Here is an 18,900-nt window from a genome sequence, read left to right as displayed (position 1 = left end):
AAGATGTGTACACTCTATACAAATTACTTAAATGCAACTGAATATAATGAAAAGAAGACTAAATATCTGTCACAAGACTAATGTTTGGATGTTACAGCAAAGTAAAGAAACTAAAACATTATTAAATTGTAAAAATAAATATTCACACAGCAAAAAATTATATTACGTTTTATAAGACCGTACGCATTATTTATTTATTTTTTAAGTCATTAAAAAGTAGCAGAAAGAAAATATAACAAAACGAAGGCACTACATATTCTTTAGAATTATGCTTTTGAAGGAAAAATCATTGTCTTGTGAAAGGAATTCCTACAATCCCCTGTACAAACAATATCATTTTGTATTCTGTTTAAAAAGTTCCTTTCTTATTTTTATATTTACACTATTTAAAGTTGCTGCTTTCTACATGATTTATATTGTATTATTTTAGTGTTATGTGTGTTACCCATCTTTATGTTATTGCAAGTTGTTCGAAAGTTGTTGCTAGCTGTTGGAAAAAGTGTATTGCTTTTAATGAACTTTAAGGCATTATATGTGTACAGTTACTAAAATGCCATCCAATACTGCTGGAATAATTTTGTACATGTACAAAAGAATGGTTAATGAAAATAAATAAATAAATTTTTAAAAATCAGTGCATTCATGCAATATCTCATCCGTAAAACTTCAATAAAGATGCTCTTCTAGCGGCGGGGGGGAAATGAGTGCATGAGTGAGAATGAATGTCATAAACGTAAGTTTCAAAAACAAACAAAAAAATATATCTCTATTTAAAATAAGTGGGAAACGATTACTCACTGAGATTTTTATTTAATTAGGTCTTCCAGAAATTATTCATCAACACATCTAATGAGTTATATGAATTTAGTCATAATTTAGTTTGTTTGTTTTTTTTTTTTTAGTTGAAAGCGAATTGATTTTTATTAAAAACTAATACAAAATAGATTATTGAATACACACACATACCTTGATGCGCGTAAAGAATGACCTTATTTTAATCGTTACACACTCAGTGAATTTACATTATAAAGATTGTAAAGTTCTATGTGAGTATCAAACTGAAGCCCCCGTAAACAGGGGAAGGCCCGTCCTCGCGCATCAAGCCTATCACGCCCAGACTGAGATGTTAAGCCCACCTCCGGACCAATTACCATTCGAGATATGGATATACCATAGATTCTTATCATGTGTTTCAAGTTCGATTCCTATTCCAAATACATAGTTGCAATGACTTCAACATATTAAGTTAACCAAAATGAAGACTTCCCAAGAAGTTTAGAAGTAGATTACACGCTGCGCTTTGCAGACAAGCTCCACAACTTGCTGGCTATAGAGAGTTGTGTTGTAGTCTTATTTTAAATCATAAAGCATACGGACGGTAAACCTATGACACATCAAGTGAGCTCGGTCCGGTGCTGCAGATGGGCGGCATAGGCAGGAATTTATTTCTCAATATGTTGAATGGAACAGACGCGCAAAGTTTCGCCAAAGACGCAGAACTGAACAGCCACTTGCACCGACACCGCGACTTCCCGGACTTCAAAATGGGCATCCAAGACGCGAGGTTTTACTACCAGGACTCCATTCCAAGTGGACAGGACAGTTTGACGTTGCCGTTCCACGCTGAACATCACCAAAGCGCCGGAGCGCAGACGGGGAGGTTTTACGCACCGGCTCAGCTCAGCAGCTGTCACTTCACCAGCCGGAGCGGGACGGGACATACTTACGTTCCAGGCGCAGCCGATGCGTATTCTTCAGCCAACGGTAAAGACGTGTACCCGAGCGGCGCAGACTGCTACCCGGCGACTTTTCAGCACGGGTTCCCTCGAGCACCTATGTACTCTTTACCTGGTCTACAGGTGTCCGGGAAGACTCAAGTGCTCCTCAACAACTACCCGCTGTGGGCAAAGTTCCACAAGTACCAGACAGAGATGATCATAACGAAACAGGGACGGTAAGAATACTTATGGATTGCCCATATTTAATATATCATTAGTATAAAAGTCATTATCAAGGCAAACATTTTGTACGCGATAACAGCATGGATCATAATAAGAAACTGGTCAAACGCCATAGTGAATGAATGTTTATTCATCTTACTTATGTACTTATCTAAATACCAGCTGTGTCAGCCAGGGCATGAAATCGAGTCCTTGACATATGTGTCTTAAATTTAGAATCCTAATTAAAGAGATCTGTTGATCTGATCTTTTTTTCGTCAGACCGCGACCTGGTTTCAGTTATTGCCAAAAGTAAACAAATACTGTAATTTGTCAAATTTTCACACTTTGAAACATATCTGTCAAAATGAAAAAAAAAGTGAATTGCCTCATTGACAGGAGTTTCCAAAAACTGATGATATTTTGGGTACGTTATTTTTAAGTAGCCTACTGAGAATAATGACGGCAGTGTTCTGAAAGAACGTGATGATCAAAATTATAGTTATCATGTTTAGTGTGAGTGATAATACTGATTAAAAAAAAATAACACAAAACACACTGTTAATTGAAAATATTGTGATTTATAAACCACTGGTGTTGTTCCCTGGAGACCCCAGGGAGGGAGGAAAGTGCTTGTGGGGACGTTTGACAGGTCACCGAGCATTAATATCTAAATATGTCCCTGATCATAATAATCTACAGATGTCTATTTTACAGCTGCTTTTAAGGCATAAACTATATAGTCATGGCATAATACAGATTTATAATGTTGACTGATAAAACTACATAATTGTTTCTTGGTAGGCCCTTATATGTCAGTTTAATAAAAAAAAATATTACATCTAAAAATTATTTATGCAGATTCTTGCATATGATAAAAAAAAACGTGAAAAATGAATAATAAACACTGATCATACCTGTCACCATAAAAAGTATTCCTGTTAAAATGTATGAGAATTGACAGCATGCGAAAAACTTACACTTAATCCATAGAAAGAGTTATTTAATATATATATATATAATATATTCAGAAGACAAAAAATGAACACTTGTAGTCTGAAATTTACTCAGCATTTTAAGTATGCATTTAATACATGAAATATTTATTATATTAGACTTTAAGAAATAATATGCTTTTTAAATATGGTACTGAAAGCAGGTCAAACCTTGAAATGGAAAGGTGACATTGTTCTCTGTTCTCTCAATGTTTTTACCACCGACTGAATTTCACATACTACTGCTACACCAATATTATATTATAGCAGTAAAATCCTGAGCATGATATTGCTTAAAGAATTTCACACTGATGTCATAGTTGACACTTATAACTTTCAGTATTTTATTTTGTACAGTAATGTACCGTACTGTATGCACCACATAAAAACGAATCCTTCGTAATAAGTAAAAAAAATTGAAATAGAAATGTGCATTTATTTTTTCTTAATATTATTATTTGTAGTTTGGTAGCTTTTACGCTGATATGCGTTCATCTGTGTGTACAGTACGATTGTTTGTGATGGTGTTAGTGTGTGAAGGCATGCCTTTGTAACCTGTAACCTACTAGCAGGTCCCTTGAAATCTTTTGCAAACCAACTTTATTGCTTTGCTCAAGTTAGAAAATAAATGGTGTATATTATCTAGTTTGTTAATGGTATACATTATAAAGATGTTACATATATAATACTTTAAATCACCCTTGTATGTGCGAATGATAATTAAACAGACTGTTGTGAGAAGAGAATAGCTTGATTATTTAATATTTAACTTAAGCAAGAAAACATTGTTCGTTTTAATTCCGCAAATCGATGATTTCGTTTTTTGGCTCTGAATCCTGTAGGTATCTAATCTAGTAAAGTTATCTTTTCACACACTGGAGACTGAGTCGGTTTATTTAAATACGCACTATTTTTTTTGTGAATTATTATTACATTCTGGTTTTTATGGTTATTTTTATTGGTTCTCACTGCCAGTGAGTGTCAGAGCTCAGGTAATTCTGCCCAAGACGGGAAGTGTAAAAGCAATGAGGAGGGGGTGGTGCATTTGGGGGTAAAGTTGGTTGAGCACCACTGAGACTCTGATGGCCATACACTTCAGTGGTGGTAGCTTTGAAGTGCAGGAAATGAAGGAAGGCACTTTCTTCCTCTCTCTCTCTATCTCTATCTCTATCTATCTCTCTATCTCTCTCTCTCGCTTTTTCTTTGCTTTCTCTCCTCTGGTCTGGTACCTTGTGAGCGCAGTGATGCACATTTCCTCAGAAGCTGAGGTGCAGTCCGAGTCAAGGCTTTGAAATGCACTGTGAGGCCCATAGCCTGAGACGAGAGCAGAGGTCTTCGGCCCTTTTCAAGTCAAACTTTAAAACTGGCCCCTAGCCTCACCCCTGCCACCAGGTTTCACAAACTTAAACAGGCATGAGGCCACCAGCTCTAAACATAGATTGGTGTAGGTGAGCGTTGTTTTGCTAATATGCTAGTCTGAGATCCAAATAAGGCAGCGAGCGAGTGCCAGACTAATGAATGGACTGAACATGTTTCATCACAGAACATCAGTGGGAGGGATATGAAACCACAGATAATCCATTCCACTGCATGTTCAGTGGCTGATCGATACTAGAGTGAGAGAAAAAGGTCTTGTCAAACACATCTACAACATGCCTAAAAAAAAGAGGAACTAGGGTTTTTCACAGTCATTATAAAAGTCAGTATATAAAGTTCTAAGAGATATTCGGGCCTCAGGTGCTTGCATAGGAGATGTGAATCAGTAGGTTCTTCGTAGGTTTGGTGGAGGAGTCATGGGTTTGTGCATTGTGTGTAAATAAAGATGGCTTTCTGCTTCAGTGGATTCACATGTCTCATATTTAACACCAAAAAAAGCTTAACATTTTCCAAGCATTTGCTTATACTAGTGAGGTCTAAAAATGATTAGTGAAACTTTTAGAACCTTCTTAACACTTTCGATACTTACATAAAGCATTATCACCTCATGATATAGTGAAATATACTATACAATGACTACAAACCATGCAGTACATGAATCATTTATCTGGCCTTCATCTGTCCTCCCTTAAATTGCAGCATTATAGGTTAGATCATAAAGACAGCAGTTATAAACAGTGAAGACAGCAGTTATAAACAGTGCCCCCAAAAATGAAAGTTCTGTCACCCTCCCTCACGTTGTTCCAAACTTGTATGACTAACCCGTCTCTTGTGGAGCATAACAAATATTTTGAGAAATGTCTCTATGTTTGTTTGTTTGTGTTTAGTTTTTTTCACAAAAGCTGCTTGGTTACCTACATTCTTCAAAATATCTTATTTTTTCCATTTTGCAGAAGGTATAAAGTAAACGATGATGAATGAGTGAACTATCCTTTTAAGAATGCATGAATTCCATGAATTGCATTGCATACACTGTAAAAAATAAATAAAATAAATAATAATATATATATATATATATATATATATATATATATATATATATATATATATATATATATATATATATATTAGGGGTGTAACGGTTCACAAAATTCACGGTTCGGTTCGATACGATACACTGATGTCACGGTTCGGTTCGGTTCGGTTCGGTACGTTTTAGATACAGCAAAATGTAAAAACATCTCAACTTTTCAGAATGCCGCAAGCGCACCGCGGGTCATGTGCCAAGAACTAACCAATCAGCTTCATCCTTTCCCATAACAACGTTGAAAACTCAGCCAAGATGAAGGAACAGCTGATTATAGTTGTATATGGATTGCAATTTTGAAATAAATTTAGTAGCAGAGCTACTGCAAGCGATTTTTAGAGCTGCAAATCCATTTATCCTTCGCTGAAATTTCCGCGTCTCATGGAGAGAGCACGTCATTGTTGCTTAGCAAAGACAGACGCCTCATGAGCACTTCTGCCCGAGCGCTTTGGAAAGGAGGAGAAAGACGTGCTTAGCGTTTTCCACGCGTTTTTAGGAGCGATATGTGAACGGACCCTAAGGCGCTCGCTCACTCAGCACGCGCTGAAGGCTCATTGCAAAATGTCTAATGCATTTAACAGACCAGAAATATAAGATCCTAAAATAACCAACAGGTCTGGTGTTTGGGTGCACTTTGGATTCCCTGTAAGCTATAATACTGGTGTCTAAATGCTGCAGGCATAGTTTGTTGCGTGCATGTTTCTCCTTTTTTTCGTCTTTTCCCAGATACTGACACAATAAGGTGATGTCGGCGTAAATGAGTTGACATGTTTCAAGTATTCACGCTGGTGTTTTTTTTTTTTTTAAAGCAATGAAGCAACCGCGCGAAGCCCTCACTATATAGGATTTTAGAAAGAATGTAGAGCACTAGTGTAGTGTGCAAACTTACCACAGTGTGGATTTCAGAAAGTGTGCAAAGACTTCACGTGCACACTTACCATAACATGGATTTACAAATAATGTTCTAAGGAGGGGCTCTCATGTCACTCTGATCGAGCAGCTCATAGATGGAATCATGCATCTCAAACAATATGTTTGAGAGTCATCTTCTTTTTCTAGTCTGTTAAACGCATTGGCCATTTTGCAACGAGCCTTCAGCGCGTACTGAGTGAGCGAGCGCCTGACTGAGTCATAACATAACATAAACATAAGTTGGTGTTTTTTTCTTCTTCGGGAGTGTCAGGGGCGTTGCCTGTTACGTCGTTTGGGTTATTGGGCTACCTTGTTGAACGCATATCATTATATTTCTCTTTTTTTTTTTCAAATATAATTAATTAGTCCAACGAACCGTTCGGTATGCATAATGCGTACCGCGTACCGAACCGAAAGCGTCGTACCGAACGGTTCAATACGAATACGCGTATCGTTACACCCCTAATATATATATATATATATATATATATATATATATATATATATATTATTGGAGTACATTTTGCGAGAAAATTATATTTTAGTCCTACTTCAACATTTAGTTAATTGCAATTGCTTAGTAATTATTTGTGAAATTTACTAGCAGTTTCTGAGTGAAAATTATTTCAAATTTAATTCTTACCACATTAAAATAATATTTTTTTATTGTATAATAAAATAGCAAACCAAGTGGCATCTGTAAACCCTCTAACTAGGTTTTTTACTGACCCAGTTTTTCAATTACTTAAAGATGTCGAGGTGATTTTAGTGGATGTAGAAAGATAAAGTGTTTAATATTTTATTACATAATAATAAATTTTTATATGTTCTACATATACTTTCTGGGGCTACTGTATAGGCATGTATGAAGGTTTACAGCAAGAGTAACCCATGTAATATCAGTGCTTCATTTGACTTAGTCCAGGCTCTGCATAAAATGCAGTCTATCCCCCTGCACCACTCAAGGCCTTTCTGCCTGTAGCATTTGAGCTTTCTTTCTTTCATTTTTCAACTAACAATAACTTCCTGTTCAGCTGTATATGGAGTATGCAGCCTTGCTGCAAAAAGTCAGACCTCAGAATCAACAACTTGTTGAATCGCCTTCGCTCAGTGCATGACAGACTGAGGCTGTGTATGTAATTCCAGCAGAATCCCATCAAGCAGCTTTGACAAAAACAGATAAGTTGTGACAGTAGCACATCAGTAGAACATCGTCAAGATCAAAGGGATCGCATGTAGCTGTGGTTGCTGCCTGCTCCATTTCCAGCCACTGTTTTTTAGCATCCTTGATACAAGCTCATCACTATGATGGTTCTCCAACATCAGCAAATATATTGTGGTTTCTGAATGTAACCACATTCACATAATACCTTAACATTCCATGCATACTGTACATGTCAGTCTGCTTCTGAAGTTTGATATTTTACATTTATGTATAAAAAAGTGAACACAAAAACAGCTAGACCAGCGCGTTTTCAGTATCAAGACTAAGAGGATGACATAAACTGGACCTGAACTTCTGTCCTGGTGAATTAGTGGCAGGAAGCCCTTCAGCAGTCGATATCCATCCTGTTTTTTCTAATGTCCCTTCCTGTCTTTTTTGCCCTGATCTCATTAAGCAGTTCTTCTGCTAAGGGGAAACACGTATATGTATGGAAAACTGTACCTTCCTAAAGTCCTAGACAGCAGAGGAGGCATTTTTGTTTTGGCAACCACCTACTACCGTGTTCACGGCTCCATCACTGAGTCAAGGAGTGGCAGATAAGTTTCCAAAGGTTAACCACTAACTTTTTTGTCGTAAACCTTAACCACCCACTCATGCAAAACATTCCTCTCAGTGGCAAACCCACTGGTTTCCCCCTCTCCAGGTACTGATTTCTTATAAATGTCTCATTTTAAATAAGCATGACAATTTCTGAGGCTCAGTCAGATTAGGAAAGTGACTGCCACAGGCGGTATAGTTATAACTCAGAGTGAGGGGGTAACGCATGAGCGTTGAATGATACAGAGACGATTTTGGTTTCTGTTTTCACTTATATTGACAACTGATGTGGAAGAAGAAACCCTTCACCTGCTCGGTCTCTTCACCACCACAAGGCCCCACAATGCCAGGGCTACATCTGAGAATGATGATTGATTACAGCTGCCCATGGGTGGGCAGTCCATCCTCTTGTGTCATGCTACCCTGTTACAAATGAGTGTCATCGTCCTCATGCTCTGATCCTCGATAGGTGTCCTTTACCCTACTTGAAAAGAGAAATTGTGAAACTGAACTTATTTCAGTATCTCTTAGTATCTCTTAATTCTCTTTCAAAGCGGTCTCCTTTATCATCCCTTTCCACTTTGTGAAGCAAGTGTAACTTCTTGGAAACACAAAATTAAATATTTAGCAGAATGTGCAAGATGCGCTTTTGCCTGAAACAAAAGGAGACTGTGGCTATGAGCTGTCAAATGTCAAAAATGATAAAAAGGTTCAGACAAATAACAATGTACAGATATGGTTTTAAAAAACTTTCCCTCAATTGTAGTTCAGACATCTTACACTTTTACATCCGCATCACATGTGCATAATTAGCATTTTTGGGTGCACTATTTCTTTAAATGATATACATAATTGCCAAACTTTAACCTTAATGTTTGTTTTAATCATAAATAGTTGTTTTCACATGGTTTTAGGGACAGATTTGCTAGTTTTGTTACTTACACAAACTTACAGGACAGTGTAAAAAAAAAAAGGCGTCTGTAATAAGAATGCTTTTGAAATAAGCTTCTTATAATCACCAACAATGAATTTATTTTTAATAAAAAATTGAATAAAATAGTAATATTGTGAAATATAACTACAATTTAAATTAACTGTTTTGTATTTTATTATATTTTAAGATGCGATTTATTCCTCTGATGACAAAGCTGAATTTTTAGCAGCCATTACTCTGGCCTTCAGTGTCACATGATCCTTAAGAAATCTTCCTAATGTGCTGATTTGGTGATAAGAAACATTTCTTATTATCAATGTTGAAAGCCGTGATGCTTAATAATTTTGTGTGTTCGTTAATGAATGAAAAGTTCAAAAGACCAGCATTTTATATTTATTTAAAGAGTTGGTTATATGATATAAGCATTGAGGTCATCCAATCAGGTGCTCCGAGATGTTCCAAGAACTAGGTTAAAAAATAAAGGTGGCCAAGCTTTTTCAGTGGTGGCACCTTATTTGTGGAATAGTTTACCTTTACACATAAGAACTGCTCAGACTGTTGGAATTTTTAAGTCATTTCTTAAGACACACTTGTATTCCTTGGCTTTTATATCGAGCTGAGCTGTGACATTGTGATGTTTTAACTGTATTTGTCTTATTTGTGTGTGACTCTCTATTTTTCTTTTCTCGACATTGTTAAGCACTTTGCTCAACCATGGTTGTTTTTAAATGTGCTATATAACTAAATTGAACTGAACTGACCTGAACTGATATTTTAAAGTGTTCTAATATTGTGTTGTAGTCCCCTACAACAGGTTTAAATGCAGTTAAGGTCAGAAAACATTGTCATTTTCTCAGAATATACATTTAATATTAGAGTCATTTGCCAATGATTTGGAAACGATTCGTTCCAAGCAAGTTCGGAGCAAACCCCTCCCTTCCATAAGCCTTCTCTGCTCTGATTGGTCAGGTGACCAAGTCTGTTGTGACTGTCACTTAGAGGAGTCCTTGAGCCAACACTACCATTGACAAAGCACTTACATAAAACAATAATATAGTGCTCCAATCCATTCTTATAATAATGACATAAAAAATATAAAAGCACTTATGGAAGTGAACCGTGTCCACAGCTAATGGTTAGCTGTTAAACTGGGAACACTTAAAACAATAATGGTGGATATGTTATCCAAGTGCTAACGTGAATAACTGATGAAACAATACAGTTTGTAAACCAAAATATGCTTGCTGTAATGTGTATAAATGACAGACAAAATTTGCTCTGATTTAACTTTTAATCAAAATTCAGAACAGCTGTATCACTGGAGCACCAGCCTAACCTAACCTCTCCCACATTAACCCTATAACTGCCTGTGCAGCAAAATAATCAGCAATTTTACTATGATTTTAAAGTCTTTGTATTACACTACATTATTTTAAAATGAAAGTAATTAGAACAACATTAATCTACAATAATTGACACATTCTTAGGAAATAGTGGGTTCACAGTGAATTATGAGATCTACTTCAGTAAGACATTAATATCGTGCTTTACTTGGAAACCTAAAGCTGCATTAGATATATATCACATATTGGCACAAAAACGTGATATTTTGGGCACTCAGTTGAAAACGTACACATAACGTATCAATCATACTTACAGCTTGTGGTTCTGAGAGTTTGTTAGTCCAAATGAAGATTAGAAACCAAGGAAGATAATAAAAGCCAAGATTAGAGAAGCAGTCCACAGTAAACTTACATGCACACAACAATAACTTTGAATTGTATTTCTTCTCGACATTATGTAAATACACTAACTAGTGGACATGTTTGTGGGCAGGTCAGAGTGTTCATATTTTGCGGGCAGGCGGAGATTATGCAAATGTATAGTGATGTACCTAGTGATGTATAAGTAATGGTAACAGGCAAAAGATTTGAAAATATTCATAACCGACTCTCTTTTTTGAGAGACAATATCGTTATTCATCACACACTTTTTAATGATTAACAACTTTTCAGATTCTTTTCATTTAAGGATAGCTACATTGTAAACTGCAATATATATACATACATATATATAGCCTATATATTAAACCCATATAACCTACTCTATAAATATACAATTTTTGTATCAGTGTAAAAGGCTTTACTGTCAATTTTGGTCACAGTGTCATTAAATAAAATGTATTTATTAAAAAAATAATCATTAAAACAATCTGACCCCCATATGCTCTTCTCAATTGGAAAAAGATGTAGAGTTTCACACATCAAGCATACAGCCATAGGAGACAGAGCAAGAGAGAGTGAGAGATTTTTATAAACATACTTACAAACTAAATCCATTCTGAGCCATATACAAATTATTTGGTGTGTATCCAATTCATGGAACTGATACAGACACAGATATGAGCAGACAACTGCACTTGAGTGTCACCTAACAAGAGCATCCGGCCGAGGGGAAACATACAAGCATGAGCAGTAGCCCGCAACTGTTGAATATACTGAATGAGAGGCAGCCATGTAGCATAGACGTCATCTCTAGAGTGTATTAGTGAGACTGAAAGCATCATAGTATTGGGTGAGGTTGAATTAAAGCCAGCATGGCTGATGTCAAAGGTTTGTTTTATCACAAGTGGTGCCAAGGCAGAAAGGCACAGAATAACAGAAGCAGCACATTTCAAACTGGGTCTACTGAGTTTCTGGAAACTTCACACTGCCGTGGGACACACTGACCTCCCAGTTACCTCCACTCCATCTCTGTACTGTGATCAAAATCTGTCTAGCAAGGAAAATTACAGTAAACAAGCATACATCTCCCAACGTGTTTTATTAACTGTCATATTAAAGATTCACACACAGCATGCTCCCAGTTGCCTTTTAATGTCTATAACTATTGTTTACCACCAAATAACACCCATATAAACAACAAATTCAAATAAGCATGTCGAGATGCATGTTATATGGGGAGCATATCAAATATGAATTAATTTCATTTATTGTACTGGGTGATTTGGACCATTTCTGCATATTTTGAGATTGTTATCATCTAGCATGACCTTAGCATAAAGGATAGTGTAAGATTGTGGCATATGTTTATTTCTTTTTAAGACAACTATTTCTGAAAGAGAAGAGTGTCACCCAATTGTGACATCATTTCCTTTCACAAACTTTCAGAATGAATATTTGACCAAAAAAAAAAAAATACATTGCATTAATTAATACATAGTATAGTTATATACTGTAGTTTTTATATAGTTATATTTTCATTTATATACTAAGTTATATAAAATATAAAAAAATCCTATTCTAGCCTAGTCGTTCTTTATCTAAACCCCACCTTTCATTTCCTAAATATTGCTCTTAAATTATTAAAATATAGTTCAATAAAATATAATACAATACAAAATATACAAATATAAATAAAAATTAAACAAATACTACAAATAAATGACATATTTAGAATTGACAGTGCCATTTGTCAGATTTTTTTCCTTTTCAAGACATTAATGTATTATTTATGAAATAAAAAAAAGATTATTTGTCACTTTCATTATAATAAGAAATATTTTTAAAGTAAACATTTCCTTTCACAAACATCAATATAAATATTATAATATATATATATATATATATATATATATATATATATATATATATATATATATATATATATATATATATATAGTGAATATATAAAAAACTAACTTGACTTTGACAAAAAAGTATTTATTATAGTTATTTTACATATAATTATGTTTTAATTTATATTTGTATAAACGTATTTATTTGTTTTAGACAAAATGTAAATAAATAAAAAAGTATACATTTGCATATGAAAAGAAAGTATACAAATATAAACAATCTTATCTTGTGTTTTCTGATCTGTCTGTTAACAGGAGGATGTTCCCTTTCCTCAGCTTTAACATCAACTCACTGGAGCCCTCAGCTCATTATAACGTATACGTGGACGTGGTTCTTGCTGACCAGCATCACTGGAGGTACCAAGGAGGCAAATGGGTCCAGTGCGGCAAGACAGAAGGCAACATGCCAGGTACCCGACAGTCACATGGTGCATCTTTCTGCACACTACCTACTTTTACAAACAAGATAAATATCTTTATCTCCATTGTGGTTTTAGCAGTGTGAGTCTTTTCTGAGCTGTGCAAAAAGTTTCACATACCAATAGCTCTGTCTTTTTGTGGCTAGAAGTGCATGAGTGTTTCTGATACCACTGTATGCCACAATCAGAGGAACCTATAAGCATGCGGCCCACCACAACAGCTCTGCACTGCAACTGCTGTTCAAGGGTGAATGCATAGTAGTGTGAGTGTGCATTTGACAGTGCACTCTTAATTGGCTTATACCAGTCAATTTACAAAGCACAAGCATTTTAATTGGAAATGCACATACTTCTGCCTGTTTTAACCAAGTGTTTCCAAAACTCCTTACATTTCCTTGCCTAAAATTTGAACTTTTATAATTATAATAATTAAATAATATGATAATTATTTTTTAGAAAAATATGAACAAAAAATAAGAAAATGTAAAAATAATAATGACGATAATAATTAAAGAAAACATATAAAATATAGACTACCATGAAAAATTTTGTGGTCAGTAAGAGTTTTGAATTAATATTTTTATTAAGCAAGGATGCATTAAACTGATCAAAAGTGACAGTAAAGACTCCTAATAAGTAGATGTATATAATAAATGCTGTTCTTTTGAATGTTCCATTCACCAAAGAACCCTAAAAAAATTATAAAAGCATCCACAAAAATATTAAGCAGCTTTAATAATAAGAAATATTTCCTGAGCCCCAAATCAGTATATTAGAATGATTTCTGATGGATCATGTGACAGATAATTATTTGGCTTCAGGAATTAATTACATTTTAAAATATATTAAAATAAACAATAAAACAAAAAAGAAACAACATTTTTTTTTTTTTTTTACTGTATTACTGTTTTTTTTAATGCAGCCTTGATGAGCATAATAGACTTCTTTTAAAAATGACCCCAAGCATAAACTGTATTTTAAATGGTGCATATCAATAAAATACTTTGTCATTGAATATATAATTTGCATTCAGCACCTATATATTTATGCTTAAGTGCTTCTTTTTTCTTTTTCTTTTTTTACAGGAAACAGAATGTATATGCACCCAGACTCTCCCAACACTGGGAATCACTGGATGAGACAGGAAGTTTCCTTTGGCAAACTGAAACTTACCAACAACAAAGGCAGCTCTAACAATGTAGCACAGGTATTTTACTAATAAACTCCTACAGTAAAGCAGTCTTACTGCATCAGACCAGACTCATCCGTGTTGACATTAGAGATTACGCTTACCATTCAGGTTGAATTTATAACACTATAGCATATCTGCACTATTTCTCTGACAATTGCATTGCTTGGAAAACAGATGATAGTGCTGCAGTCGCTTCATAAATACCAACCACGTCTTCACATAGTGGAGGTGAAAGAGGACGGAACGGAGGACACCTTTCTGACCTCAAAAACCCAGACGTTTGTCTTCCCTGAGACTCAGTTCATTGCCGTCACTGCCTACCAGAATGCAGATGTAAGTCATGTCGTCTGAACGCATCATACAGTGGGTTATTTTCTTGTTAATCAGATTGCAACTGCCACATAACCACGGCTTACAATGAACAAAGATTCATGTAATCACAGTGTGGGATGTTTTATGTCTGCAATTAGAGTCTGTGATGTCTGTAAAGTGTTGTTTATGTGCTGAAGATGTTAAGTCTGATTGTAGGAAAGAGTATGAGTGTAATTCATAAATGATTTCGTAATGGCATTGATCTATCAGTCTATCTAGGTTTCCTGTGCCCATGTGGCTTTACTCTTACCCCCTCTCTCTGCCTTTTCTCCAACCTCTTCCCCTGCCATTTCTTTCACAGATAACTCAGCTGAAAATAGATCACAACCCTTTTGCTAAAGGTTTTCGGGACAATTATGATGCGTAAGTAATCTATCTATCTATCTATCTATCTATCTATCTATCTATCTATCTATCTATCTATCTATCTATCTATCTATCTATCTATCTATCTATCTATCTACAGAATTTGTCTATTTATCTATAAGCCTATGAGCCTTCAAACTTCAAGACATCATTCAATCATCTTCTTCCAACATTCAACCCCATTTGCCTCCTAAATTAAAAAATTCAATGAAGTTTCAGGAACTGCGTTCTCAGTTTAATTAATAGTGCAATATTCTTAACATTAACATGTTAACATTTCGGAAGGGGTTTTGTCAGTTGACCTTTGACCATCTATTTTCTCATGTAGGCTGTACGCACTTCCTGACTCAGACCGCTTTACGCCTTCCCCAACCGAGAGCCAGCAGCTCCTTCCAGGCAGTTGTTACCCTCACCAGCCGTACCTGTCTGATCAGTACATGAGCCCCCTGCCTCAGAGTCGTTTCTACAGCCGCGAGCCGGTTAGCATGACCCAGCAGTGCCCCAAAGACCCTGCAGCCAGCCCTCACAGCCGCTTTTACCTGCCCAGCCAGCAGGGGGTGCCGCCGAACCGCCTTGACTTTAATGCGTACGAAAGCGAATACACTTCCAGCAGCATCTACAAGCCGTTTCCAATTCAGACGTCCCCACACCACCCTCTAGGCTACTACTCTGAAAGCCCCTTTGCTTCCGGGCCGGTTTCTGGTGCCAACACAGGAGCATGGAGCTCAGGACGGCCCTCACCGCAGTACCTTAACCACCCACACCACAGTAAACCAGGGTCCAGCCTCGGATGGTTCCGAGCAATCTCGTCCCAGGCTACATCTTCATCTCCCTCAGCAGTGAACTCACGTTTCCATTCCCCCCCATTGCTCCTGGATCCCCAGCGCCAGCCTCAGCTCCAAGACAAGTCCAAAGAGTCTGGGGAGGACGCCTGGATAGAAGCCCCCTCAGTTAAATCGGTGGACTCAGCTGACTCAGGTTTGTTTGAGGGAGGAGAGAGTAAGAAGAGGCGCGTGTCGCCTTACACGTCCAGCACAGAAAATTCCCCTCCCAACCGCAGTGCAGAGGTTTGCGAAAAGGACAATTGCAGTGATGCAGGCTACTATGGCTTCTACACCCACTGAAGACCAGCACTCAGACTGTGCTCCCGCTGTCTTCCACCCACCGTCTGTCTTCATGGCCTGAGACACAGGGATCAAGCTCTCTGTGATAGTAGCTACAGTGCCAGGTGTTAGGTGGACCCTCTATGCTTCGTGTTCCCTGTGTTAGATGTTTGGGGGTCATGTGGAGGTGTTCTGAAGGTCACTGTCACACAAATACTGAAGACGATGTGACTGCGCTGAGACAATGGCCTGGAGACACACAGACAAACAGACCCGTGTGACTTTAGCAGCTGAAGATTTCACAGCACACCTGCTGTCCACTCCCCCAAATGAACTGTCTCTGTTCCCCTCGTCAGCCACAGACAAAAAAACATCTCACAAAAACCCACACGCCACATGCACGCTCAAACAAACAATCAAATCACATTCACATGGGTCTTTAAAATGTGGACTTAGAGGTATATTTCACAGAAAAAAGAAAAAGTCCCTCATGTTATGATCATTTCAAACGCTATTCATTTGATAGCTTTGGATGAGAAAAGACATGGAATTTAACTCTGACATCATCTGATTCTGACAATCATCTGACATCGCTTCTTCTTTCATGGACCCACCAAAGGAAATGTCTTTTTCTCACCCAAAGCTATTGTACACAATTAACATTCTGTTGTTACTTGATGGATGATCTCATCGAGTTGTTATCTGATGAGTGATCTCATTGGAAATAACACCAGAAATTGACATATTAAGCAGAAGAATTATATTTAAACAGATTAATGTTGCATGCACTTGTGTGCCGCATACACAGCTTTAATACCTTTTGCTTCTGAACGCGAGCCTTCATTACAGTACAACATTTGCGTGTCCAGTCAATCCCAAAATGCACCCCTACAGGGAGCACAATCAATAAGCACATTAAAGCCCAGGCCACTCAGACAACACATGCTGGAAATAAAATAGCCATGATGTCTGACAAACCATGGCTGTATGCACCAGCTGGAATTCCATCCTTTAATAGACAGACATAATATGGTTAATAGAATGCATGAGTTATTATATATGCTGTTATATTAAGTATCGATTCAAAAGTTTGGGGACTGAAAGATTTTTTTGACTTTTGCATCAATGTCACATCAAAAAATGTTGTTCTTTTCAACTTTCCATTCATCAAATAATTCTATTGTGGTTTCCAATAAATGATTAAGCAGCACAACTGTTTTCAACATGATAAGAAATGTTTCTCGAGCAGCAAATCAGCATATTAGAATGATTTCTAAAGGATTATGAGACATTCAAGACAGAAGTATGGCTGCTTGAAACTGACTTCTTTTTTTAAATATTACAAAAATCTTTAAACGAAAACTGCCCTGCTTCAGATAAACACAAACAGGCAAAGAGAGACAGGTTAAGGTTAATACATTTACATTTAAAATGCAAAACTGAGCCTTGAGAGCTATAGTAATTCGTTCCTGACCTCTCAAAATGTTTATAGTTCTATAGTTTTACTTTTCATACTGTAAAAGTAAATGGGCAACTTATGTGATGGTGATAGTTTGAGACAGGGCCTTGTAATCCTCAGGTTTCATTAAGCTAAAGTCCACGAGTTAGGACAAACACACTAGTGTCAATCTGATGACCTGTAACAGGACATACTTAAACCAACAGCATCATGTCTCGAGGCGTAACCCCCTATGGTATACAGTTAGACAATGTGGAAAAATGGACACCTGGCAGTAGCTTCAGACTGAGTTACACAGAGGAAAAATCTAAGCCTGTCAGGCACCGCTGGCATTCAAAGGTGAGAATGACCTCAGATAAGGGGGTGACTCCACTTCTGGGAAACACCGGAAGCCCCTGAGCTCAGAACTGTTAATTTATAGAAGCTTCCTGCATCTTTTAGATCACAGTTGTGTGCATAGACATATGCACATGATCTGTGTCCTAACATGAAATCACCTTTATTCACATTACTTGTAAAATAGAACTATTAATTCAAGTGATGATTATTCAATATTCTGTGGCCACTCTGTGAACACAGGTTTTTGTTTGTTTTTCAAGTCAGCAAACTCAACTCAAACTCAAACTGCCTCTGTTTATTTTACATTTATGTATTTTGATGTAAAACCAAATGAGTAATATGGTTAAGACTGCGTTACTTTAACTCGATTAGAAAGCCATTTCCAGATGTTGCCAGATGCTTAGTTGTTTAGAATATACAATGCAATTTAGATGTTGGGAAATTTTTAATATTCTACAAATGTAATTATTTGAATTAATTAATTTGCTTACAGGTTTTTTTAATGGTAGCTATTAAGAAGTTGACTGATAAACAAAAAGCAAATGGCTGCAAGAGAAAGCAGCAGTATTATTTAACTGACAGACAATGTTACAGAACAAAAACATTTAAGTGCAATTAAAGTGTTTCTATGTTAATTTAAAAGATATGTAATTATTGTTCTTGTTTGGTTTCTTTTTATACACTGGAATGCACTGACAAGTTTGTTACTGTTGATATGCACTGAAAATAATGAACAAATTGTCTGTTGTTGTCATGTTTTGGCTGACCCCTGGTGGACATTATGCTCCTCATATCTTCGCGTGTCAACGGGAACCTATTTAGGTTACCTCTGACACCATCCTTGTCTGTCTGTTGAATTAAAAGAACAATTTAAGTAATTTTACTAAGAATAAAATAGGTGCTTCTGTAGTAATTTTCCTCAGCCAAGCAAACTGAGCCATAGACACAGCTGTCAAAATACTGTATATATTAAATGATGTTTTTGATTCATTCTAAATGTAATAAA

General features: G+C 36.4%; 1 protein-coding gene across 1 annotated transcript; it reads left to right on the top strand.

Annotated features, from left to right (window-relative positions):
* The first annotated feature begins 1,145 nt into the window (after positions 1-1,145).
* On the top strand, positions 1,146-18,882 carry LOC113074333 (eomesodermin-like). The gene is made up of 6 exons (XM_026247156.1): positions 1,146-1,954; positions 12,900-13,054; positions 14,149-14,270; positions 14,430-14,588; positions 14,929-14,990; positions 15,322-18,882. The coding sequence occupies exons 1-6, from the start codon at positions 1,422-1,424 to the stop codon at positions 16,115-16,117; spliced, it is 1,827 nt and encodes a 608-aa protein (XP_026102941.1). The 5' UTR covers positions 1,146-1,421; the 3' UTR covers positions 16,118-18,882.
* The last annotated feature ends 18 nt before the right edge of the window (positions 18,883-18,900 follow it).

The sequence above is a fragment of the Carassius auratus genome, unplaced genomic scaffold, assembly GCF_003368295.1.
Source record: "Carassius auratus strain Wakin unplaced genomic scaffold, ASM336829v1 scaf_tig00014308, whole genome shotgun sequence".
Taxonomy (NCBI): Eukaryota; Metazoa; Chordata; class Actinopteri; order Cypriniformes; family Cyprinidae; genus Carassius; species Carassius auratus.
Note: the sequence above shows the minus strand (reverse complement) of the source record. Positions and strands in the feature narration are given on the sequence as shown.

Excerpts from the sequence above, each read along its gene's own strand:
- LOC113074333 (XM_026247156.1), top strand. The coding sequence starts at position 1,422 with ATGGGCGGCATAGGCAGGAATTTATTTCTCAATATGTTGAATGGAACA. Across the intron at positions 1,955-12,899 it reads ATCATAACGAAACAGGGACG|GAGGATGTTCCCTTTCCTCA; the intron begins GTAAGAATACTT and ends GTCTGTTAACAG. Across the intron at positions 13,055-14,148 it reads GACAGAAGGCAACATGCCAG|GAAACAGAATGTATATGCAC; the intron begins GTACCCGACAGT and ends CTTTTTTTACAG.